Source organism: Melanotaenia boesemani, chromosome 1, assembly GCF_017639745.1.
Source record: "Melanotaenia boesemani isolate fMelBoe1 chromosome 1, fMelBoe1.pri, whole genome shotgun sequence".
NCBI classification, from domain to species: Eukaryota; Metazoa; Chordata; class Actinopteri; order Atheriniformes; family Melanotaeniidae; genus Melanotaenia; species Melanotaenia boesemani.
In genome coordinates, this window is record NC_055682.1 from 12,586,338 (window position 1) to 12,613,478 (window position 27,141).

Here is a 27,141-nt window from a genome sequence, read left to right on the forward strand (position 1 = left end):
AGTTTAACTTACAAAATTCTATCAAACTGAAATAAATCTTGTTACTGTTTCATTTCCATATCTGATACAGAAAGATATCAAATGTATCCGATAGTTGTTTAAACGTAAAAAAATTCTGCATACCCTTAAATATAAACTGCCTAACCCCTCCATATTTGTAAAGGCAGCTCTCGACTGCACCCTTACAGTCCGAGTGAATGATTCATATTTGGCCTTTGTTTGACGCTCCTGCAGACAAGAGTTAATTATTGAAGGCTTGTCTGGAGTGAAGTTTAGACAGAAGTTATCTATGAGACTTTGTCAGAGGCTGTCTGCACACAGTCACTGCTCCAAGTTTAATGAAGCAAAACAGCCCATGATGAATTCTTTTATTTTAAAAGCATCCACATTCCTGGTATTTCTTCTCCTCACAACAATGAATCATCTTGTATCTTATACATCTGATCTCTGCCACTACAGGGAAGTGGTTCCAGCAGCGTCTGGTGTCTTTACCTGAGGTGTATCACAGCAACGCCTGCCGCCACTTTCAAAGCCATGTCATGCCTTTGTGACAGCAGCTATGCTCATGACTTGAACTGACTTGTACAAGTAAACACACAATAGAGTGTCTGCTTTTGGCTTTTAGTTACTATTTCTGAGGGCAAAATTATCCACATCAGAGGGGAAAAACCCAAACAATCAGGAAATTAACATGATCTTAAACCTGATATGCCTCCAGAGGTACTTGTTAATAACTACTTTGAATGCCATCAAAGTTGTTGAAGCTATGGAATGAAGTTAGTAGCTGGAATTTTTCATGTTCAGTCGCTTCATTATTTTAAACTCAGACTGAAAAGAACATCTGTAAAGCACAGCCGAAGCTAGCCATTTAACATTTGTGCAACCCAGCTTTTTGTTTCCTCCTCATCAGGCTCACCAGCTCCACGTTCACCACAAGTTATATATTTTATTTGTTGACCAACAGTAAAACACAAAAATATAAAGCATCACATCCATTTTTTATGAGCAGAGAAAAATAAAAAGGTATAATTTTACACAAAAAAATCTAAATTCCATTCAAAGACCAATTCAGAGCAGAGGAGCATAAATCACAACTAATAATTACAGAATATTTGAAATAACAAGGAAAAGGAAGTATAAGCATGATAACTTGCAGAGTGTATAAAAACAACAAATCTGCTTTCAAAATATTCCCTACAGGGTAATTACAGAAAGAGTGGGGTTACAGATCCCATTAGGAGGAGGACTGTGGTGTAAAAGTAAGTCTATAAAAGTAGAGCTTTGCTGTAGATAAATTCTACAGAGCTGGCTGGTCTCAGACTAGTAGATGCTACTGTTTCTGAAACAAGTCCACATTTTAGTTTGCAGGTTCAGCAAATAATCATTGTAGAGATCAAAAAGCCTGCCAGCATTAATGGTTAAATCTTATGGCTTTGCTGTTTACTCTTGAGTCCCTAAAATGTTATAGATTAGCACCACTGGGCTGGGTTAATATAAATAAACATAAAAGATTCAGAGTATTGTTCATGCTCACCCACAGAGTCTTTGTCTAGTGTTCAAGAACCAGAAGGAAACTGATCCACTTCCACTAGAGTGGGTGGTTGAAAGGAAATGGGACCAAAGCTACGACTATGCTTTTCTTATTCAGCAATACATTAAGTCAAATTTTGAATTTTTTTTTTTTTCATCAAATTTTTTTGTTTTTCTGCTTCCAAAACCATCAACATTATAAAGGCTGATGGTCGAATTAATACACATGTATGTACTATATGTACATAGATCTGACAATAAAAAGGAAACATCAGCTTGACACTACTGTTATTTACACACCACTGTTCATCTAAACTTCCCTTTGTAAAAAGCTGTGGTTTTCAAACAGTTTCACCTCAGCATACCCACCAACAGTGTTTTCTGTCATGCCATGCATATTGTGAACAGTTATCCTACAAAAATAATCGGTAGTAAAATAGACTCAATAGTCATTACCGGCCCTCTTCACTGGTTTCAATTTTAAGCTTTTTCCCCTTCTTTTTTTTTTTTGTTTTCCAGGTCCTGAGTGTGTGAAAAGTCAGTATGGCTAAAAATAAAACTGATGTCATGGACTGCAGCAAACATGAACTTCCTGCTGTCTTCACACTTCAAAGCCTTCTGCAGAGCATTCGTATCACACACAAGTATTCACATAAATTTGTCATTTAATTAAAAGTCTGCAAAATAGTGCAGTATGCTGAGATGTTTCAAGTCCTGTGTAGATGCATACATTATATTTTATACTACAGCTTAAAATGCTGCAAAAGTATTTTGGAAATTGGCGCAGCTTCCTGAAATTAATGCAGGATGTAGCTCACATCAAACTCTGACAAGCACTATTACAGCTAAGAGCTGCCATCTAAAGTGCTTTGTCAACATCACTATACTGGATTATCAACTTCTAACAAGAGTGCATCACCTGGTGACATTTAATTAATTCCACCGTCCTTAAGTACTCATGTAAAGTATTCAAGACTTGTATCTCCTGGCTGCCGTTCCTGGAACCTCCAGCATGAAACGGATTTGTCAGTATTCTGACAGACGGTTCAAATCACTGTATGATGAGTCACGGCATGAGGAACAAGTTCAATCTTAGGTCTGACTGATCCTCCGCATTGTCATTTGATTCTGTTTAAGGTTTAAAATGCATTTTATCATGTTATTTGCTTGTTGGCTGAATAAATCAATAATGAAAAGCTGAACTAAAGACTGCAAGACTTGCAGGGTATTCCTTCACACAGTGTTTACAAGTGACGTTTTACCATTATAGGAATCATTTTCAGTCCAGCTCACTGTGTTAGATTTGTAGATGTCTTCATAACCAATCAAATGCCCAAATGCAGACGCAAAATCAAGTGAAATGCTTTTAACATGACCTCACATGTTTTGAAACTAATACATAAAAATTTGTTCTTTTTTAAAAAAAAATCCATTGTTCAATTTAAAATCTTTACAAAAGAGTAAAAATTATGAACAGAAATTAAAATGAAAGAGGAAATAAAACAAGACAAGACAAAGATAACTGAAAAAAGAAATTCCATTGCTATTCACTCTCTGGTCCTTACATGCCAAAGATAAAAACTACAATCGAAAGAAGTTTGGACAATATGTTGTGATCCTAACATACTGCATTAATGCACTTGTCCCCTTTTGCAACAAACAACATGTGTATATATATGTATATATATATATATATGTATATATACATATATATATATATATCAAAATAAAAAGTGCTACTGACAGCTGGTGCAGAGGAGGGACAAAAAGCGGCTGAATTAGAGGCGGCTCATCATCTTTCAGTACATGTGTTGCTGTTCTTGTGTGTGTTTAAAGTCTCTGATGGGGGACGTGGTACACAAAAAAACAGTGCATGGAGGAGCTTCCTAAGAGACGCTGGAGCAGCGGATGCTTGGGGAGCCCATCTGTGTGAGCACCTTGTCGAGCCACTGCAGCGGGCCGTTCAGGTGCAGCTCGATCCAGCAGGGGGTGCTGGTCACTGTCTGTCGCCTGTGAAAGACAAAAAGAAAACATAAACAGATGTTAAGTGTACACAACCAGCTGTTTGGAGAGTAAGTAAAATCAGAAAGTTGAGTTTTTAGCAGAGCAAAAATGCTCTTCTCTCATTTTAGCCCTAATATCAGTAACTGGCAGCAAAAAGCAAAATATTTCCACTCCTTAGAACACTGATGAAACACTTATGGCTTTGTCCTATTGCATAGCTTAGTTCAATGTGACACGATTTGATGTTTTGCTCATTGTGGATACAACCCACTCATTAATGTTGGGTTAAGCCAGTTATCACAGCAGCATCCTGTGGAGCTGCCGTGAGACAGGACACAAAGCTGCTCCATGTTAGAGGAACAGAGCAGTGTGAAAGTTCGTTCCTGGCTCTGAGTATTAAAGTTTTTAATATGTTTATATATAAAACCTGTTGCTGTAAAACTCACCACTGCTGTCACTGCAAACCTTTTTATCTGATTTATACTCCTTTTACAATTATAGAAATCACTGGAAAAGGTGAACTGAAAAACATTTTTGTTATTTATGTTCTGATATATCCACTTCTTTTCTATCGTCTGAACGCCTCATCTAAATAGTGCTTGTTTTATGAGCTGAGCTTAAACCAGCCACCTCTTTTGTCTTCCTAGAGAAATGTTCATTTAAATGTGTCATACTAAAATCTTCTCGGAAAAAACTTGAGATGTATAAAATGATGCTGAGGTATCTCAATTAAAAGACTTCTACAGCATTTTGGATGCTTTCTTCTTGAGTTTAAAAACAGAAAAGGAGGATTTGTTGATATGTTCTTCTGGGCATATAAGGTCCTAATATCTAACTCCATCAGCTTTTGCCTTACTCCCTGAACCCCTCATACAAAATCTGCTTTTCTATATGTGAAGCATTTAAAGACGCATACTATAAGTGAAACAGGAAGAACTGGGTAACAGCTCTCCACTGCATTTACATACCCAATAAAATAAAATGATCAGGCAGGGTTGCTGCATAACCCCTCCTCTGTTATGCAGCAACCCTGCCTCTATTCTTTTCTATTTTTTTGAGTATCAGTACCAATGTGTCTTACATACTACATTTGGATGGTGTTATGTTTAATTCTTTTTCTAAAAAAACACTGTGATCTATACTTGAAATGTGATATGCAGGAGTCTTCACATGCTCTTTCATTCATCTTTACACTTTTGTTTATAGAGTGGTCTTTTTCTAATAAATTTAAAAAAAAAGTGCAAAGAACAAATTAATTTTAAAAGACCTACATTAGTTGTGGAAAGAGAGATAATGAGGTGGAGGTGGAGAGGAAAGAGCCTGTCTGATCACGTAACCTGAATCCTGTTAAGTGTCTCCACATGTCAGCATTTGGTCTGGACAAGAGTGGTAAGCAGTCGCTCGTACCACAGAGGTTTCTCCCCTGTGGAAATCTAGTGTGCAGAGCCAGCTTTCAGCCAATCCTCTGCTCCCCTTTAATTCTGTCTCCTCCTTTCCCACTATCAGTGAGTCAGACTGTGTGGAAAACAGAGAGGAACGGAGGGAAAGTCTGACATCTCTTTTTGACACAGCACATGTGTGTGTGTTTAAAAATAGTCAGGCGTGCCAACCGGGACCAGCCTATTGAAGAGAGACGTCATGAACCGGATTCACCAGAGTGTGAGCAGATGTGTGTGAGTGGGGCAGCTGGATGGTGGGATGTGATTCACAGTCAGTTTCTATTGTGTGTGTTTGCTTACAGACTTGCTCTTCAGGAGACTTAAGGCAACCTTTCTCAAACTGGGGGTCAGGACCCAGGATAATTTCAGGGGGTTGCCATGTCATTGTAAAAAAAAAAGTTTTTATTAGGGCTGTGAAAATGAAAGCACTTAGTCTCTGGAATTAATGCATGCTTGTCGTTGAGTTTAAGGTGCTTCGGTGAAACCAAAACTCCTTTCTGCTCTGTCCTCAAAAGGTAGCGTTTTTATTGATTTCTTTATCAAACTTCCCTCTAAAGGGATGACAGGTTTTACAGATTCCACAATCAGCAATTATGTATTTGAAACAACTTCTTTTTGTTTTCTGACGGTGGCCATTACAATTTGCTGTATTAGCAACACTGGTAAGGAGTGTGGACCAAATGTCAGATGCAACAACTGAGTGGTTTATTGTGTAATATATCAAATGGGTCATCCTAAAGCCATCCTCTAAATCAGCTCAAACTTCTCAAACTGGGAGTCAGGACCCCCACAGGGGTCCCAAGTAGGGATGGTCCGATCTGATCCACTGGATCGGTATCGGGTCCGATCCAGGTCAAAATGACTGGATCGGGCATCGGATTTTTTTATTAGAACCCGTCCGATCCGATCCATAAGCCCAAACTATCTTTGGGGGGAAAAAAAAGTCATACATCTTAACTTGACTTTGCGCGACCTAACAAAGGGGAGCTGCCCGTTACCATGGTTGCCATGTGCCTGTTTTCCTCACGTGAGCAGCAGAAGCCAGCAGATCTGTCGTCATGTCTGCTGTGTGGAGTTACTTTGTGTTAACGGAGGAGAAAAGTAAAACAGCCGAATGTAACATTTGTAAAACTAGTGTCTCAAGGGGTGGAAGCACAGTCGGACATTTTAACACAACGAACTTAATAAAGCACCTGAAGAAGCATCATGGAAAGGAGTACGCAGAGTTTTTACATGCGAGTGCAAAGAAAAGCGAACCGCGACAACCATCATTGCAGGAAACACTACAGGTTTACAATGTCATTGATGCATAAGGTGATTTTTCTTTTGACTGGGATTATTTTATTCAATTTAAATATTTGCACTAAGTTGCACTTTTACTTCAAACATTTGAATGGGGCAGCTAGGTCTGTTGTGTTTACAAATGCTGCTATATCAGATGTGAGCTTATAAGTTTTAATAAAGCCACAGCAGTTGCACATGACTTCAGTTGTCACATATTTTCTTTCTTTCTCTAGGGGACCAGAATAGTTGTTGTACAGTAAATTAGGAGTTTTTTAGATGTCAGTATCAAACAAATTACATCCACGACATATTGTAAACAGCGTTTAGAGTGACAAAAAGAATCGGATCGGTATCGGCCGATCCTCAAAGCTGCAGTATCGGTATCGGATGTGAAAAAGTGGTATCGAGCCATCCCTAGTCCCAAGATCATATATTTTTTTATAGGACTCTCAATCTTTGCTTAACAACACCTACAGAATTGTAATAGGACATAAGTAGGTGATTGTTAATCATCTAAACCTGATCTGCAGCCACTGCTTACCTGTATTCAGCTCCCCATCCTTTGACAAAGCTCATGCGGATGGTGCACATCCTGGTAAGCTGATACACAGCCTCAAAGCCCTGGTTGACTGACTGGGCCAGCAGGGCAGCAAACTCCTGGTTGTTGAAGATCTTCAGGTTACATCCTAGATTGAGCACAGAGGATGTTTACAGGATAAATTAATTAAAGTTCTCTCTTGCTTTGACTTTTAGGTATTAGTTAATCTGACAGAATTAAGACGTGTTGTGAATTAAAAAAGTTCGAGGTGGTGTGGTAAATGTAAATGGACCACTGTGGAAAGGAAAAACTTCATTTTAAACCTCGGGCTGGTGGTACGGCAAATGATGTGATGTGACCTAACATCTGCTCTGAATCTTCTGATTTATATGATTAACTTGGATTTATCAGTTTATTTAAAAACTCCTGCAGTGTCGTCAGTTTTTTCTGATACAGATGCATATTACAATAGATTAAATTCACCTGTTTAAGTTAGGGATGAATCAAGCTAGCTATACTGTCAATCCATCAATGTGTGAACTTTCCTTCCACCCCTCTTTTACCTTGTCTCTTTCTAAACACTCATTGCATCCTTTGCAATCCTCTCTTGGTCTGTGCTCTCTTTCTCTACACTTTTCTATAGTCTCTGTTGGGTAGACACATACCTGGAGGGATCTTGCAGACTGTGGCAGGGTGCCAACCATAACGCTGATTACAGTTGGGGCTCTGGACAAAGATAGCACTGTCACTCAGACACTCCGCAAACACCTCTCCTCCAATATAGTACAGTCGCACGCCACGGCCTTTGAGGGAATAAAGACAGAACAATGGATGCTTCAGACAAAACCTGCCACAACTACAAAAGCAGTATCTGTAATTATATGTCTTACTTAACTTGCAAGAGTGTTTTGATCTGAGTGGAATAAGAAGCCCTACCAATATGTCTGCGCGTCAACTCCACTGCTGCATTGCGGTTGACATTGGACAACAGGCCAAGACAGAAACGCTCTGAGTTGGAAGGGTCTGTAAAGCCATCCACTGTAAGTGAGGGCTGTGAGGCATGGAAGGTCTCTCCTACTCGCTGGTTCAGCTCATAGTATGAAATTGAGCACCAGAAGGCCGGCTCACAGTATGTCACTGGCTGGAGGTCTGAGATGGAGAAAGTTACAGCTGGTTAGCATCAGACTAAAATAGAAGGGAGATAGAAAGACTTGTAAATGAAGTATAACACTATAGCTTATAAGATTCCTGTATTAAGACTAAAATGTTCAGAAACTGGATTAAATGCTGGGAGAAAAATAATTGGGTGCAAATCACAGAAATATCTGCCAGACGGCCAAACAGATGGGAGAGAAAATAGAAATGATAACAAAGAGGAGGCTGCTCTTGTGGAGAGAAAAGGGGCTGAGGTGGCTGTGGTGGGGAAAAAAAAATGCATTAGAGCGAGAGCTTGCGTCACAAAATGCCAAACTCATACACATTTTCCCAGAAGCTTTCACCAGACAAATTGTGGAAACTCAACCCTCACTGATGGGACGCCAGAGCCAAAATGGTCAAATTACAGGCTCATCCATGATTGTTTTCAGTAAATTCAACTAGTTCTTGTAATTTGCTCTTTTTCTTCTCAACACGGAAAACTCTCTAACAACTTCAATGTTCTTGCTTTGAAGTCCACAAAAGAAGTGGACAGCGTTGCCAAATAAAATGGGTTTCATTTTGTTTTTTCACCGGTAGTGTTCTGCCTGAGCCTCCTGGCATTTTCCCATCCTGATAGAATAAACATAGGATATTGTTATTGATGTTAGTGTGGGCTGAATGGTGTCTTGGCCTGTTTAACAGCTTTCATGCTGAGTGAGGAAGACAAAGGCTTCTTTCATCACCTAGTTTCCTCTTACAAAAATGGAGTTAAGCCAAACAGAGAATACCCACTGGGGAGATACAGCACTGAAACATTTATCTGTAAGTGGAGGCAGACAGACATAAAAGCACAAATGGACACTTCTACACACTTCTACACACCATTCTTACCTAAGTTACTGTGTGTGGGTGAAACGGGGTTAGGTGACAGGTTTGGAGAGCTTGTGTCCATGCTGTGGGTCATCTGGTGATCGCTGGTCTCTCCATCCTCACTGAGGTAGCCGGGTGGCGGTGTTTCTGATGCACATGAAAACACACGTGAGGCCACGTTATACACAAAAAGACAAAAACTTATCACATTTGTGGCAAAAAAATCCCACAAACTAAGATGCTGAAAATCTCTGTAGTATATAAATAACAGCTGGCTTACTGGACACAAAAATGTTTTCCTGCTCTCTTAGTACTGCTTTTGTTAGCATTTTTGTAAACAACTTCAAGTGCAAGACTTAACTAATGAAAGAAAAGCATATAAATTAATAGGAAGCCTAATATCAAGTTATCCCCTTCTGTCCCGTTGCCATACAACTTTCCAATTAAGATGAGAGAAGAGCTGTCCACAAAAATATGCTTCTCTCTTTAATGTTATGCTACAACGTGTGGCTCTTTTGAAAAAAAGTATAAAACACTGCAGAGGCTATCAAAAAGAGGCATTGTTATCCTCAGAGTTTTTGTCATATCCCCCAGTGTGGCTGTTGGGTGAGATATGAACTCTGGAACAGCATCTTACAAAAAACCACAAACTTGCCCTTAATGTGAGCTATCTTGGGAAGCTCCTACCTGGTATGTAGTTGCTCTGGGGCTCAATGCCAGCAGGGAAGTTGGTGTTTTCAGGGATAGAATGGCTGTAGTCATCCAGAGGTGGAAACTCACTGGGGATTTCTGTGTGTCTTGGCACCAGCACAGGAGGGAGGACTAAAAGATGGACACAAAGTCAAACACATACAACAAGCAATTAGGAATAAACTGTTGTAACAGTGAGTGGTTTCATATCTGGATAAAGTGTAACATTAAATGTGTATTGTAACAAGGATTTAGAATAAAGACAAGGCAATAAAATTCAGCTTTTGTAATAAATCTTTGGCACAAAAACTGACTAAACCTTTTGGATAAAAACAAGACTATAAAATGTGCATTTCAGAAAAAATCATATGTACCCTGAGGTGAAATAAAATTTAATGCATCCAGGCAAACACTAAAATATCTTTATTTAAATGAATGGAAATGTCTTTTTTTTTTCTTAAACTGATTGTATGAAGAACAGATAAACACGGTCATACCTGGTGTCTCTACTCTCTGGTAGTGGTATGGGTTGACACACACTTCATCCTTCTTTGTGTGGAAGGCATACTCGCACAGCTCCACCGCCCGCAGTTCATGGTGAGACTGCAGGTCGGGCCAGCGCCACAGCCGGCAGTAGATGACGTGGGGCAGGCCTTTCCTGTGGGAAACCTGAAGACGGCCATCCAAAGATCTACAGAGAGAAGAAGAAGATGGAAAAGTCTGTCAGCAATTCGTAACATCTTGTTTGAAACCCTGATGATGATATGTTGTAAGTAACTTTTGGAATTAAATAACTATGTTTTACTATACATTATAGTACTGTTGGATTTACTGGTAATCAGTTTCATCACTAACATAATATGGAATGGAATAATCGTGTGTGTGTGTGTGGGTGGGTGAGCATATGCATTCAAAGTGCTCTCAGTTTGGAGAAACAGAAACTGATCTTAATGTACAAAACAAAGTGAAAGCTACTTATGAAGTAGAACCATCTAGTCTGGATCATGTCACAGCAGTTTGAGCAAGAGCTAAATTCTGGTTATTTACACAGCATCACATTTGCATCAGATAGTTGTTCATTTTTTAATTACCCTTTTTTAAAAACTGTTGGACATCTGTACCACAATGTACAATGCCTCACAGGTTCTTTTAACTGTCTAATTTAAAAGTGATGCAGGGTAATAATCTACAATGTAGTGTTTGTAATTAAATTTTTAAAAGTTTAAAAAGGGAAAAACCCTATTCTTATGGCTCCCTTCTGAGTATTTTTTTTTTGTCTTAACTTTCCTTAAAGGAAACCTTCATTTAATTCTGGAAGTTGGTCTCCAAAAAGATTTATAAAGAGATATTTGTGACTTTGTGAATATAAAACCAGATGAAGGTCAATTAACCGTAACATTAAATGACACAGATTTTGTTATGTTATATCGTTATACATTATTTTGCCTTATGTGATATGTTTTCTTCCATAGTATACACAAAACTAAAGCAATGCATTCTTAACCAGATATTTACCTTTTCCTAACCCTAATTAAATAGTTCTGGTTCCTAAACCTACCTTTTTCACAGTAGAATTCACCAAATATCAGTCTGCTCTCCAAAACACAACACTAGTTTTTGTCTTTATTGTTGTTAAATCAGGCCTCTGAAACCTCTTGCTGATGAGAGGAGCAGCTGTGAGCATGCTGGTTATGATTTGATGTCTAATAATAAACAACCAGAAATGAGATTACAGTATGTGTAACAGGAATTTCATTGTGTTGTGTAACATCTGCACTCATCTGGCATACAATGCTTCTGGCAGGACGATTTAGGCCGGCAAATAGTAATGAGCGTCCCTTTGACGTTGCAGATTGACATAATGGGGTTGTAGTCTCTAATCTCGGAGCATAATGACCCATGACAGACAAAAAAAAAGAAAAAAAAAAAGGATCAACTCATCATGTTACGCAAGAGTCAACAACTACATATGCCCCTTCCTCTCCCTGCCTTACCCACTCACTTTCAACACAAACACAGAATAAGGGTCAAAGGCTTAAAATAAAGCCCTTTAAGGGGCTAAATAAGACAGGACCATCTACCATCTAACTACTGAAAGCTCAGTTGTACCCGATTTGGGTCAAACATGGCACACCCAGGAAGTTGTGTTTTAATTTTTCATGGCAAAAGCTTTTGCTCACAGCATCTGGGCTTTCAGTGTGACTGTATGCTAGTGGGGGGTTGGGTAGTTAAAATTACAAATGGTGTCTGAGTAGATTATAAGCATTTAAGCTTATAAAAGCATACAATTAAAGAAAAAAGACATCTGTAGAGAAAAGCTGGTGAAGCTCAGATTCTGAAAAAAAACACATGCATGTGTTGCATATAAAGCATAAAAGGAAATAAAATCTTATAGGAATAGGTCAATATAATCCAGAGGAACTAACATATTAAACGTCATATGATTAAACTCTGTAACACAGTGAGGGATTACAGGGAAATCCCTTCATAAAAATCTGAAGATAAAATGACTGAAAAACAAACATGTAAGTACTCACCACAAAAACTAAAAATGAAAACTTTAATAATTTTCCTCAGTCATGAAATAACACAAATGTTTTCCTTAATAAATTCACATTAAAAGAAAATAAGATATCTCTCTTAAGATATCTCTCTGCTGCCTGTTCAACAACTGGAGGTAGCAGTGATAAAAAAGTTCAGATCCAGGCTTTCTCTGTCTCCCATTTGGTAGATAACACAGTCTATTGTGTGAATGGTTGTTGTCTGTTCATAGAACATCAACAAATGACAGCACACAGCTCTTGGCTTTTTATTTAAACGTGCAGATCGGACATTTAACAGCAAATTGTATTTTTTAGTCAAGAAGTGCAATCTATATACTTTTACAGAACTGATAAACAGAAACTTTGCAAATCTGGTATTCTTCATTATGAGGACATTTTAAACACTTGCATATTAAACTCAAAATGAAAGCAACATTTTTTATGTATTCTGGTTAGCAACTGTGTAGGTCCACTTGTAATCACTTGTCCTCTTTTCTATGCACGTTTTCCTGTTTTTGGCATATTTTGTGATGATTAATTGTGGCTGTTTCCCCCTACCTCATTTCACAATTCTGCACTATTTATGACTGATTGCAACAGCAATTCTGACCTTTTAGTACTGGTATAACTTACCTCAAAAAGGAAACACATGGTAAGTGCATTGGTAAAAGAGAAACTGTAATCCTATGTGATTTTAATACTTTGTGTTTGCTTAATCACAGCAGCAGACTATAAAATCAAAACTGAGTCAATACTCTGAAAGTATCTACAAAAAAAAAGAAAAAAGAAAGAAAGAAAGAAAACAAAAAAGAAGGGAGATATTTATTGAATTATAATGTAAGCCAATCCCTCTTTTAGGACAGGAAAAGTATTCAGAGTGAGCTGATCTGTCACTGACATGTCTGTTAGGTCTATGCTGATGAATGGCTTTTTAATGAGGCTGTGTGGGCTTACGTTGATGCACAACCGTGGTAACTGTACGGGCTGTTTGGGGCCCTACTAAACCGCAGGAACCTCTTCCAGGAACTAAGGTCTTTACAGGGTCCCTACTTCAGCCCCCTCCTGCAGAAACCAGTGCTAAACAGAGTTGTGGAGGAGAAAAATACATTCTATAAAAGGTCCAGATAGAGAGGCCTCACCTCTGAAATTACCACAAACCCAGTGAGATATGACTGCATCAGTAAACATTATTTGAGCATTTTATTTCTGCCCTTCTGTCTCAACCATCTCAGGTTCAACAGCTCCCAGAGTTTGTTAATTTAAGCTATACAACATGAATAGTTATTTATATTTGTAAACACAGCATTTAATCTCAGATACTGAAGCAGCCGTAATCAGTTAGGAAGACACAGTGCACCACAAATTGTGGTGGTTAAGCAAGCCCCAAAATAAATGTGGAAGAAGCTATGACTGGACAAAAAGGCAGTATAAAAATAAATAAATAAAATGATAATATTGTTTCGTCCCGCAGCATCTATGCTCTAAGGCACAAATAAAAATGCCTTCAGTAGAAATGCATTACATGGACAATTTTAATTGAGTGGAGCTTAATTAAATTTTCTTGTTAAACTGTTTATAGGCACAAGGAATTGGATTGAGAACTTCCTGGCAATAAGAGGTCTACTGTCCATTTAAAAAGAGCCAAAAAGATTAAAAATGTGTGAAATCACCAAAGAAGGATGGGACCAAGAACATGGAATAGATTACATGATAACGGTGTACGTGAAGTGCCAGATAGAAAAAAAATGGTTTTCTTTTCGGGCTTTTGCTATATTGCACTGCTTGCCCTGCAGAGAGTCTGTTCAGTCATCAGTAGAAAGTTTGTAACAGACTCTTGCAAGCATGGACATAACCATGTTTATGTCAGGTCTACTAAGTGGACATGAACTGGCAAACAAACTAGATTAAACTGTTAATTCTATAGAGCTGACAAACCTTGTCAGTTTCGTTTCTTATATGTTGTTTAATGTGAATTAAAACAGCCACAGACATTATATAGGGCACTTCAAATACCAGACACTTCCAAATGGTTTACCCCACTGAATCTAAATGACTGACTTTATTGAAGAGATTTATGATAGGAGGCTGACTCCTTGATCAGGAACACCTCCATGACAGTATCGATCACTTCTGTTGTAGAGACCCTACTGTGTGGGAAGACCCAGTAGTATCAAGTTAACGGACAACCTCAGATCCTGCATAACTTTTAAAAATTATTTGGAGCTCAGAGGACTCTAGCTATGTAAATGAGTGTTAAGGGATTCGAGGGGAGCGAGCTTCGACTCCAAATACCCTGCTGTGCTCCTGTGTGTGCATATCCTAATTGAAAATTTGAAGGACATAGGTCTTTCCAAGACTTCAAACAAGTAGTATACAGCTCTTAGCCTCCGTCTTCAATATCAGTAACAACACAAAAACAATTTTTGTTATGGCCTAAGATTACTGACTTATTCGCTGCTCACACTGATAAATTACAGATAATGAGGAACAGACTGGTGTGAAAAAGCATAATCACTGACACAGTGATAAACAGTGACAGTGATAAATAACAATTAAACAACTAACCAAGTAGAATTATTGAAAACAATAAAATGTATGTATATGTAATAAAATATACAGTAACAGAAAAATATCATCAGACTTATTTCTGGGCTCAGTGTTGAGTGGCTAAGTGTGCCATAGAGTGTTATACTCAATAAGAGAAAGGAGGCACGTGAAGGAAAAAAAAGCTTAATAAACTGGTGCAGCTCAAAGAGATGACCACAGAGAGAAGAGGGGTTGAGTGAAAATGAATTACATCACTGTATGTGGTTCATAAATTACTCTTAGGTTAGAGGGGAGTGACAAAATGTAAAATGCCTAAAGTGGGAAACTCTGCCAAAGTTCAGTAGTGTAGCTTTAAAACACGTCTTTACCTGTAACAACATTTACAGACATTCACAACATAAAAATTAGCACCCAGGAATGACTTGATGACCAAAAAATATCAAATAAAAAGACTAAACTGAACTGATATGTTCCAACCTCACATTTTTCTTCTACACTGATCTATGTTTTTATCTGCATAGACAAGGAGTGAGGTTGGGTAACATTCTACTATCATTTTATCTTTAGGGCACCTTGAATCTGTTTGGGTACAAAGGACAAAACACTGATGTTTCTATGAAGAGACAGAGTGAAATTGATGTACAAAAACTGAAAAGAACAAATTACTATAGATTTTTTTGCAACGGGGAAAATTGTGTCATTGTGTTCTATGACCCGAAGCTGATGCTGAGTGCGAGCCTGGGATGAAAAAACTATACATTCGAAGTATTTACAAATTTGGTACTTGTCCCTGTAAAGTTATTTTTCATATTAAGAAAAAGGAAGAGTGATTATGAAGATTAGTAGATACATAAATTTTGATTCAGTACGCCTTTGGCTGACACTAAAAACTCAGACGGAACAGATTGAGCTTCACTAAGCTGGGGAGGAGGGGGGCAAAGCAAATACTACGAAGAATGCTTAGTTACGCTCAGAGACACAAACATATACACTGTGTGTACATGTGTTCAAGCTGGCAACTGTCCGAACAGGGCTAAGCACACATACATCCTCCCTGTGAGCTAGGACCTCACGACGTGGACTTTTTACAACTCTTTGCAGAGCTTTACACACAAATGACACTTAAAAAGATGCAAGCACACACAGTGAAAAAAAGTATTGCTTTTTTAGTCTATTTTTTTTATTGTCAACCAATGTTGATAGCTAATAACTACATTCAGTAACTAACCTGTGTCTTTCATTTAAAAGAGTACAAAACATATATACACATAAACATCAGGATCAAAGGTCACAATCTGGCCTCTCTAAGCAAAAAGGGTGGAGGACAGTGGGTGATGGACAAAGAAAGGGGGGTGCTGCTGGACAATAGGTCTGAACAGCTCAGGGCAGCTCAGAGTGTCTGTGACTGAGCCCCCAAACACCCCCCTTCCCTGTCCTTCATCTGCCCTACCATCCCAGCCTCCAGGACTAAGAGATGGGGTGAGGGTGGTAGGAGTGGGAGGTGGGGGAGAAGGCTGAAATAGTCTTTGTGCTTTTCATAAAGTCTGTGGCCAGTTGGTCATGTCATGACTGATAGAGTTGCACAGCACTGACATTTGGCAGAGGATTGCTGTTGATTGTGAAGAGTCAATAATTTGCTAATTTTTGAGACGGGGCTGCCATCATTTTCTAGGTTTGACACATGGCTACTAATCTATTTGTGAAATTCATGTTTTCTTTACAAGTACTTAATTTGTTTCTGCTTACATAGCATGCAGGAAAACTAAGTCAGATGTTACTGACTTGTTATCACAGCTTTATCCCTTGTTCTGCCACCATTCAGAGAATCTGGAGCTGCAGTATTAGTCATACCTAACTACATCACTGAATCATTGAAGAAAAAAAAAAGAGCAGTGTCCAAGATTTCTTTGAACTCAGCCTTGTGATACACCAGGCTAAGCCATGGCATGTCGTGAGGCATACAATTAAGCAATCCAGTAAGAACAGTGTTAGATCCATCAGTTACTAGGTCATTGATGTATTTGCCTTTACCACATTACCATCAGGGTTACCTCAGGACTGGTAATTGTGTATGTCAGCTCAGTACATGAGTTGGAATTTTTATCAACAAACAAGGTCAGCAATGGTCGTGGATAATATCAATGTCATAAAATCTAAAGAGCAAATTTATACAGGAGTGAAATACCTAATATAAATACTTCTAACCTTATTACATTATACCATGGTTTCCATTTATAGCTCACAAAAGTCTAATATTAAGCTTTTGACAAGAGATTATTAGGTTGTAATCTGCCTGGAGTGGTTTTTTTAATCTTCCAACAAACCGCATGATGCCCTAACACAAAAGAACAACAAAGTAACTCAGGATATTTTTGTTGGTATAAGTCTGCGATTGGCTTCATATTGCATGCAATACACTGATGAATTGCAAAAACATTCAAGAGGCAAATCCATATCAGAAAAAAAGAGAAGCTGGTAAAACCTTACAACTTGCAACATGTTCAGTTTTATGCTACCTCTTTTTTTTTAACCAACCAGCTGAAATCATCTTAATCACAAATGTTGGCTTGTGATTGCATTCCAGCAGCAGTCAGGCTCATGCAGAGAAACATATTCCACACGCATCTCCCACACTCTCTGGAAAAGTCATCAGACTTCTCTGTGTCTCTAACAAAGGTAAAGTTGGAGAGGGGGGTGCTGGGGTGTCCAACCATAGAGTGTGAGAGAAAAGAAAGTGACTGTGACACATAGGTGAGATCATACAGGGTCGAAGTGTGCAGGGACCAGTGAAGGAGGGCCTAATGTGAAATAGGAAACCAGCAGACAGACGATCAGTGGGGCTAGACGACAAATAACAGTCTGGACTTGAAAACTGGGGAGACAATAGACAACTGGGAACCATTCGTTTTACTGCTAATAGTCAGTGAGCTTAGCCGCATGTCTCTCTGTACAAAATGACGAGTAACAGAATATTCAAGATATGATGATCAATATATTTTCTCTCTGCAGTCTGAAGTCCAGTCAAACTTTCTTCCTACAGTCAAATGGACTAAAGACAAGCCTACTAATCCAGTGAAAGAGCAGATGGATCATCCAACACTGTTATACAATATTCCACAAAGTAAAAAAAATGCAAGTTTAAACTGAGGTTGTAAATAACTTTTTCTTGTCTAGTAACAAACCTTTCCTAAAACTAGTGGACATCGAATTAAAGAACAAAAAATAACTTTTAAATTGAGAAATTTAGATTAAAATAATCATCCAGTAAATCAAAGGCTAAGAAACTAGAAGTGAGAAACTAATGCAATCTGATGACCATCCCCACTCCACCCAGTCTACATGCTTCAGAGATGTGGGAGGGAAGCAGAGCACCCAGGGGTTCCTTGCAGTCCAGCAAAATAAGACAAACTCAAGCATGCCAAGCACAGGCCTGCTGAAAGAATATGGATTATTCTTAAATCCTAACGACACACACAAAAAAAAAACATAAACACAGCTTTACTCAAGTCAAAATCTTGCCATATATCACCTTGTGATCTATTTTACCATGATTAGACATTGCTGACAGTTAAATGCTCTTAGCATGCCATAAGTTTGTGTTTCTTTTCCTTCAGACTTAAAAGCTGCTCTCATCTTCAGTGGCCTTTAAATATTTATATTTATAAGCCTTTACTGACTTATCCAACACGATTTTCAATGAGTTCTGGATCGCTGTTTCATTTTTCAGGGTGGGATGTTTCTGATCCTCAATATGTTACCAGCCTCTTTGGCATCTATCATTCAGTTCTGATACTAAAACTTCCCTTTGTACTCATTTCCGAAAACTAATCTCCCTTTCTCCTTTTAAACTCCCGCTCTTTCACATCCAGTTATTTTTACCCAGCTGTCGCTCAGCACATGCAGCAGCAGCAGTAGTAGCAGCCAGCGCAGCACAAAGGCACATTTGTTGTCTGGTTAATGCGTCTGTGTGTGTGTGTGACTATGTGTGTGTGTGTTTTTTCCTTGTGCATGTGCACTCCCCCGCAGATAGTTAGACGGCCAGGGCCAAGTCGAGGCAGAGTTGTCTCTAACCCCTCCACCTGTGGTGGAAGCCACAAACCAAACAGCAGCCCACGCCCTCCTCAAAGCCCTGGCAGGCAGAAGAAGCATTCCTCAGAGCTGACTAACCACAAATATACACACACACACACACACACAAATACAAGTACATCAAATCTTTACAGTATTTTCCTTTTAGTTAATTTCTCTGTCCACTGGCGGTTTTGCTCATCATTTTGTTATTAAAAACTCTTAAAAACTTGTTTCAGCAGCAAAATGGCCGTAATACTATGATCACTGTGTGAAACAAGTGCCCAGTAGTAGCCAGCATAGGAGAATGCTGAAGTGTGGTTAATTTAGTTAGAATGAAGTAATAAACACAATAATACAGTCTTTAAACAAATGAACATACACACAGACAAATGGTTTATATATCTATCATGACTCAGCTGTATTCCCCAACTATCAAGCAACTCAAACAATGGCAGCAAAATCAAGAGGGCAATAACCGTCATTAAAGCCACAAGCCACACACAGACAGACAATATACATAAACTTTCAGTGACCTGTCTTGCACCTTGTCCTTGTTGAACAACGCTGTCTCGAATGAGTCAGGTGAGAATCTTGACATAAAGTCTGCCTAAGTGAGACAGAGTGTGTCTGCCTGTTTAAAAAGAAAATGGTAAACTGAACACACCCAAGCACAGATAGTTGAAATAAAGGTGAGAGAAAATAAGAAGAGAGACAGCAAGAATCTCCCAAGAAGAAACTGTATGTAGGAAAAAAAAAAAACTTCTTAAAATAAGAATTTCATTTCTCAAAAGTCATTTCAGGTACTTGACATAACAAAGTCATTACATTATAATTGTCAAATAAGTTCTGGACTTTACAGTGCAACCAACAGAATAACCTCTGCTTTACACGCTTCATTACAAGCATGTATATAGACTACAGCGAAAGGGCACTGTGGGTTAGCACACCCAAAACATATGCGCATGTAGGACGATGGGCGGCCCTGGCTGGTAAAAAGTGGCTCTCAGCCAGACATGGAGGAACACTGTAAAAGGTCTGATTAGGGTCAGAAAGTTCAGAAATATGGTCAACCCAAAACAACTAGGACTTGATGTAGCTCAATGTTTTACTGTTATGTTGTGGAAACCAAAGTTGTCCTGCATGATCAATAGATGAGGGAGTTTTCATCTTTGATGTTTGTCTTGACAAATGTGAGAAACTACATAACATGTTTCCATTCTGAAATAGTAGCAGTCAAGTCATCACACAGAAAAAAAAGATGCATTAACAGTTATTTTAATATCACAACAAGGCCATCTGAATCGTAATCTAATCGAACCATGATGTATCTAAAGATTCCCACCCTGATCACTAAAAGATATGATGAAGGAGGGGTCACAAGAACAAATGCGAACTTATGAGATCAATGTGCAAACTGTTCTGCTTATATATGTCCGCCATTCAAGCATTTGGATTATGAATCAGTGCAGGTATATGCAGTGTGTCCTTGGCAGAGTAGCTGCAGTGTGTTAGCCTGTGTGTATTTAATATAGTCTGTCACCCAGACACATGCTGGCACACTTCTTTTGATGTTGACCTGCTGGAAAACAAACCAGCTCTTCTTTGAAATACATGATATTTCTTCTTGCCAAACAGTCTGTTTTATTATTTTCCTTTATCTAGACCCTTAGCTTTCTGGTTTAGCTTTCTCTTTCTTACTCACGTGTTAATCCTTTAGCATATGCGTTCTTTTCATTATTTTCTTTTGTCTTCATTTAGGTTGTTCATGTCTCATACCTACTACTAAAGCACATTCTTCTGTCATAATAAAATGTAGTTCCTTCCAGTACAACACACAACTCCCAACTCCTCGTCAGTAATCCTCTTGCTTACTTTCTCTAATTGCACCTCTGACTCAATCATACAACATTAACATGAAAAATAAAAGTTGTTTGACTTTGGTTGTGAACCTCAAGAAATACTATTTTCAATATATTTCTTTGAGAATAATGAGTGTTTTCAATAAAATCTGTCCAGATCACAAAGACATACTGGGTATACATGACAATACACATGACTAAATTTGGAAAAAAAAAATCTTCCAAGCTTACACCAAACTGCCAGCAACATCCTCCACAAACCACCAAACAAGCTAATCTATTTAACATCAATATGTGAAGAAACATGGTTTTAAACACATCTTGTCTTGTGAAAAGTGATATTTTATTGCATAAGGTCATTCAGTCCTCCATTCTACATTCCTTCTTTCTCATAAGCACTTTTCCTCTCATTCTTAGTTCATAATTTTTCTCTGTTACTCTCATTTCATGCCTTTTCCTTAACATATTCCTGCCCTGGCATGCATACGTGTGAATCAGTGTACACTTGATGCCAGGAGGGATGTGTGTACATGCAACAAAAGCACACTCTAGCACTGGCACAGACCCAGAGCACGTTTCGGTAGGCAGGTGTGAGGAATTCACTCCCATAAGCTCTGAGAAAAGACACAAGGCACAAAAAATACTTATAAAACAAAAATACAACACAATAACAACTGTTACAGGACCTCTGTTAACTTTCCCTGTTAACTCAAACCACAAACAAAAAGCCAGGAACAATAATCTATAAAAATCTGCATAATGGGTGTACATACATTTCTACTACAGACATTTTAATAATAATTCAAACGTATGTCTACAAGTTACCAATATTACTATTGAAAACTGACAAAAATAATTTACTATAAAAGTTAAGTTTAACTGCAAAAACAGACTCAAACTGTGTGTCCCTGTGTTGGTTCTGTGATAGACTGGCAACCTGTCCAGGGTGTATCTCACCTCTCACAGAACTAGGATGAGCTCCAGCTCCCTCTTGTGACTCTGAATTTGATCAAGAAGTTATAAAATATGGATAAAAAGCTGATCAATGCCTGTTTGAACTTATGTGATAGAAAAAATGTTGATTTTAATCTAGCATTTTGTTGTCAGTAGGACAACATTAAATATATGTCGTTCCTAAAAACAATTACAAATCCCATTTGCAAAAAAGAAATCATCCATGTCCTGATCTGACACCACTGTAGTAAATGCTTGGGCAGGTTTAGGCAACAATTGGCTTGGTCAGGGTAAGACATGCCATAGGGGCATTATCACTGTCATCATCATTATTGTTAGAGGGCGCTCATTAACTTGGTTAAACTTGGGTAACAATCGTGGTTATAGTTAAGAGAAACAACCTTAACTGTTGTTAGGGAGCAGTAGTTGAATATCCAAATGTCTGATATTTTGCTGATCCTTGCAACCAACCTGACCTCTTCCCTCTGGTGACTTTTTCCCACTTTGCTTTGGATTTTCAAACATATAAAACATTTGACTTCTATTTATAAATGAAGCTCTTGTTAAACAACAGAGGGAAAACATGTCTGATTTATCTTGCCAACATCAGAAATTGGCAGATCACCATGAACTGACACACTCTGCAAGCCAATGCTTGTGACTAACCCAAGTTTACAGCTCACAGGAAGAGAGGATTTTATTGAGAGAAACAGAGAGAAGGAGAATAGGTCAACACCACAATACCCAAATAACTTGTTGTTGAGTGACTAAGATTTGAAGTGGGGCAGGACATTAAGCTTTCATTTTTATTATGTCTTAAAAAAGTAAAACTGCTCATTGACAAAACCACAATTACCTCTCAGACAAGTAAAGCTACTGCCCTGCCCAAGTGATAGTAAAAGGCTGGTGAACCTTTTTTTGGGCCTCAAATGGAAAGTCAAAGTGAATGTGACTGATGGCTTTTCAAGGCATGTGAAGTTTATCTCTGGTGTAAACCTATTTTGGATATAAACACATACAAATTCACCGCCCCACTGCACAAAACAACCACCCATACTTAAAAATAACACTCTAAATCAAACTCAGCATGTTACAACACTAACATGCAATACTAACATACTAACTAAAGCTTTCTAGCCAGAGATGGTTAAATTATTCTAGCAAGTCATAGCCCTTTAAAAAGCCTTTTCAAAGCTCTAGTTAAACTCAGTGACTGTACAGTAGACAGACATACAATACTTACAAAAGGGAAAGAAAGCTAACACTAGGGCTGGGCGATTAATCGATAAAATCGATAAATCGAATTTTCCATTTCTGGAGATTTATTTTTATGAAAATCGGGATTTTTTTTCCATAGTTAGTTAGCAGCAGACTTAGCCCTCCGTTCACACCAGAACAGTGTTTGTCTGACAGATTTTCAGTGAAGTGACCCTTTACTCACGTCTGGGATTTAGCTGTGCATAAAACTGCAGTGAGAAATGCTGCTCTCTATGAGATGCAGAAATCAACTTAACCCACAAACCCTAGTTAAGAGACAACCTTCATCAGGGGAATAATTCCTGCAGTGGATCCTGTATGATAATGATCCAGATGGAAAGAGATCACGGATGCATTGTGTCGCATATTTCTATGTTAGATATGAAGTCATTTATATGATGGAAAAGCTATGACATTATATGCTTTATTTTTGCTGGCATTCATCTATAGAAAACAAATAAATGTTTTTAATAAGTTTATGTTTTGTAAAAGAAAAGAAAAAAATCGATTAAAATCGGAAATCGGATTTGGTTATAAAAAAATCTGAGATTTTATTTTTAGGCCATATCGCCCAGCCCTAGCTAACACTAATAACACTGTTTTTACATTTCTGCGTGATCTTGTGGCCCTTTAGGACACCTGTTTTCCCTCTTTCCAACAACCCTATATTGATACATGATATGCTGCAGTATTCCAACTATCCCAACACCAGAAGCAACTACTGACTTAATCAATACACAGCACTGGCTTCCTTCCGCACTCAGCATCAATGCAAACCATCATCAAGAGTGGTAGAAATGAGCCTCATCAGAAACCTCATGTGTCAGGGAGATAGGAACTGACCTCCCCATGGACAGGCCTGAACATGCAGGCAGCTGCTGTCAGCAAGCCAGAGAGTAGGGGAATTAATAGAAACAGCAGCTCTCCGGGGACACTGGTAGCCCGTACTGGCAACCAGTTCTGAGTTCTGGGGTCATCTTAATGTGCTCTGTCTCTTCCCCTTGGCATTAGTGGTGAGAAATATGAAACCTGGATCATGGCAAACATTATTTCGCTTTCCGGGTAGGCTTAGCTCTAAATGCTGGCCCAGGCTTGTGCAAGCTATGATATGCACACTTGTGTCAATCAAGAATGTGGGAGTGCCCTGTTAGGGGTTCAGTTTTCATCTGACACAGTATGCTATTAAATCTGAATGGCCCACCCATGCTAGTGAGATTTTGTGGATGCAACCAAACATTCTGGGGCTTTCAACGGGCATTTACCACAGCGTTTAAAATTAACAGACAATGCAACAGCAGCTAACTTAATCTGAGTTACACCTGACTGAGTGTTAAACTCTTTGACACTGTTACGGAATAGTGGTCATCCAACTAAAGAAATATTTTGTTACTAATTTTGTTGTTTTTTGTTTTATATTTTATTCTGTCAGTTATGTCCTGATGAATTAAGTAATTGCTTGTTCTAAATGTCTAAGATTACATTAAAAGTTCCCATAGTCAAAGTGATGCCGGGTGGCTGTTGGATGTGTCTTTTGGGTTGCTGTGGAATTGAAAGACCTTAAAAATGTCAATTTAAAGATTTTATGAAACTGATAACAGATTTTGGTTTTAAATGACTTAGTAATCTTCTGTTTTGTTAATCTGTTACGCCTTTTATACTCCCACGCCTTCAGCACCAGATGCAGAGCCCATCCGCAGTATGAAACAACCTTCAGCTTGTGTACTACTGTAGGTGGGTTGTATTTTTCCTTACAGACTTCGTTTCATATCCTAAACAGTTTTTCTTATCCCCGCAAGCAGCTCTGCTTTCTTTACCACTTTGAAATCGATGCAGTAAAAGCACAATTCAAGGTACACTGTGGCCATATGGCCACTCAGCATTACGCACAGGTGAGTCTTTTAAGGACGCCATGTAAATGCATTCAGTGTGTCTAGCATCTATTTTTGTCATTTCATTTTCACCATATCAGCACATTTTTTTTATGTTGGTACCTTTGAATAGTTTGCTAAAGCATCCCTATAATAGAAAATGTATTTATTTAAATTCATATGCAAATATTTATATGCTTTAGTGTTTGCAACTCAGGGGTGCAATAATTCAGATTATAAATGTGTCTGTGACAGCCTTTGATCAGGGAAAAGGAGTTATTGCCTGTTACGGAGCAGAATCATTAAAAGCATCCAGCAGTAATTTGATGTCAAACGTCAATTTTGATTATTTGTTCTAAATGATGTGCTGATAGACAAACAGGCTGTGTGGAGGCAGTGCAAGAAGAGAGCCTCGCTCCACAGACTCGCCTACGCACTAACAACGCTAGAAAGCGTCCCAGATTAAGGCCAAGTTATATAACTTGGACTACATTGGTGCTTTTGCATTGCATGTGTGCGGCTTGCTGGTTAATGCACAACCTGTAACCTGTTTTCGACAGCTTGATTTCGGTGATAAGAAACTGCTAAAGGCTGTTTCAACTCACTTAAAGTACTGTACATCTGATGGAAGCATGATGGCACGGTAGCTAATCGACAAGATGTTAACGATTTGCTAGCCTTGGTCACAAACGTCTGTTAGCTCATTAAGCATTACTTTACCCTCCACGTTTACGCATAACAGACGTAAAAATTATCAGTTTTACACATTGACAAAAGAGAGGAACTGGAATTGTCAACTTCTGTCAAGTAATGATGCCTTAAGGTGCAACAGATAGCAAAGACTACGGATGATAGACCTGAGCTCTTTGTAACAAAGCTGTAATAAATATGAAAACAAATAAAATAATAAGACAACTAAAAAAACTTTAACTATGAAGCTGACCTCAGTTATTACCAACAACCTCAAACTCTCGTTACCTTGGTATAGTGATGCATTTTGTGTTGATATTCTGGGTGGTGATTGCTTTCTCCAATTCATCCAACTGCCCCGTCTTCTTCAGCTTTTTCACCAGACTTTTTACCGCTTTTTCGCACCACTTCTCCTCCTGGCCGTTCTGTTCTCCCTTCTTCCAGCCCAAAAGTCTTTTGACAATGGGGGGAGTGAAAGGCAAAATTGACATCTTGAGTTCACTTAAGTACGTCCAGTGTCGAAAAGTCCGCGGGTTTGAGGAAAATGCCAAAACAATTGACCCTCTGAAGTCCAAACAGCAAAAACGAATGCGTTATCTATTTAAACCAATCGTTGTTGTTTATTAAACGCCACGCAGGAGCATCTCGAGGTCAAGCACCCCAGTTTTAGCGCACTCGGTCGGCTTGGCTCGAGCTAAGCAGCGGACTGAGCACCGGTAGTGTGTTGTGCGGAGGATTTGGTGCTATTCCGCAACAAAATCTAGTTCTGTCTGGATTCAATCAAGCCGGGGCTGTTTGAAATAATTCTGCTCCGAGTCACACCCAAAATGCGTTTATAACTCTAACACTTAAGTTAAAGCGGCTATGATGGCGTTTTATTTTCTTTGATATTGTAATCTCTGAATAGCAAAGTTTTGTGAAGTTCAGAATCGTCCGCGGTGTGGTGGTCCGCCGACTGAAGTCTGCATCAAATGCAAATGCAGGAGCTACTGCTGAGACTCTCCATTCAGGCTTCAGACTGCACAGCAGACTTGTGGCAGTCCAGTGTTAGCAGCTGGCCAAAGGGGCTGTGCTGACATTGCACAAGCAGTGCTTTTTCTCTGCTTGCTCATAAACATGCACATAGTTATCTAAATGAGCTGTCACAATCAGACACATACACATATCATTTGATTTGCTATGTAACACTGAGCACTTAGAAAGTTTTATGAAACTGTGGTCTTGAGTTGATTTATTTTTGTATAAAAGCATAGGGTATAGAGTATAGATGGGATGTTGGAAAAAATGGAAAATGTATAGTTCTACAAGCAGAAGTGCTATAATTTTGGCCCAAATGAGTCACTTTTAGTTTATTTATGTAATGAATGCCATAAAGGTGTTTCACAACACCATGTAAAAAAGTATAGGTGATCATATCTTAAAGAAAACAAACTAATTGTTTGTGTATGTCTTATTTTTAGAAATCTACATATTCCCAATTGTCTTCTTAGAATTCAGATGGCTGCAGTTGCATAAGAGTAAACCCTTGCATATGTTTGTTGTATACAGACTTGAGGTTTAGGCATCTCCGGCATAAAAACTTTTCCAGTAATTTCTCCTGAGTTGTTTGCCTCCTCATGAGCGAATAATGGGAGCTGCTGCAAGATGGAAGGTGCTAGAAGTCAGTGCACACGGGAAAAAGATGAGCCACTTACTTGCTTCAGCTTGTCTGAAACACAAAGCACTGCAACTTAACAAGGTGGCAATTCAGTTTGTGGCTTTCCTTGGAGTCTAAACAACAACTATAGGCAGACATATGTTCACCCCCCCCCCCCCCCCCCCCCCCCCCCCCCCCCCACACACACACACACACACACAAGT

General features: G+C 38.7%; 1 protein-coding gene across 1 annotated transcript; it reads right to left on the bottom strand.

Moving 5' to 3' along the window:
• Positions 1–1,601: 1,601 nt before the first annotated feature.
• Positions 1,602–26,196, bottom strand: smad3a (SMAD family member 3a). Its single transcript, XM_042012591.1, has 8 exons — positions 25,570–26,196; positions 9,990–10,183; positions 9,490–9,624; positions 8,824–8,949; positions 7,732–7,944; positions 7,461–7,598; positions 6,799–6,943; positions 1,602–3,540 (listed from the first exon to the last, which is right to left on the bottom strand). The coding sequence occupies exons 1-8, from the start codon at positions 25,770–25,772 to the stop codon at positions 3,417–3,419; spliced, it is 1,278 nt and encodes a 425-aa protein (XP_041868525.1). The 5' UTR covers positions 25,773–26,196; the 3' UTR covers positions 1,602–3,416.
• Positions 26,197–27,141: the final 945 nt, after the last annotated feature.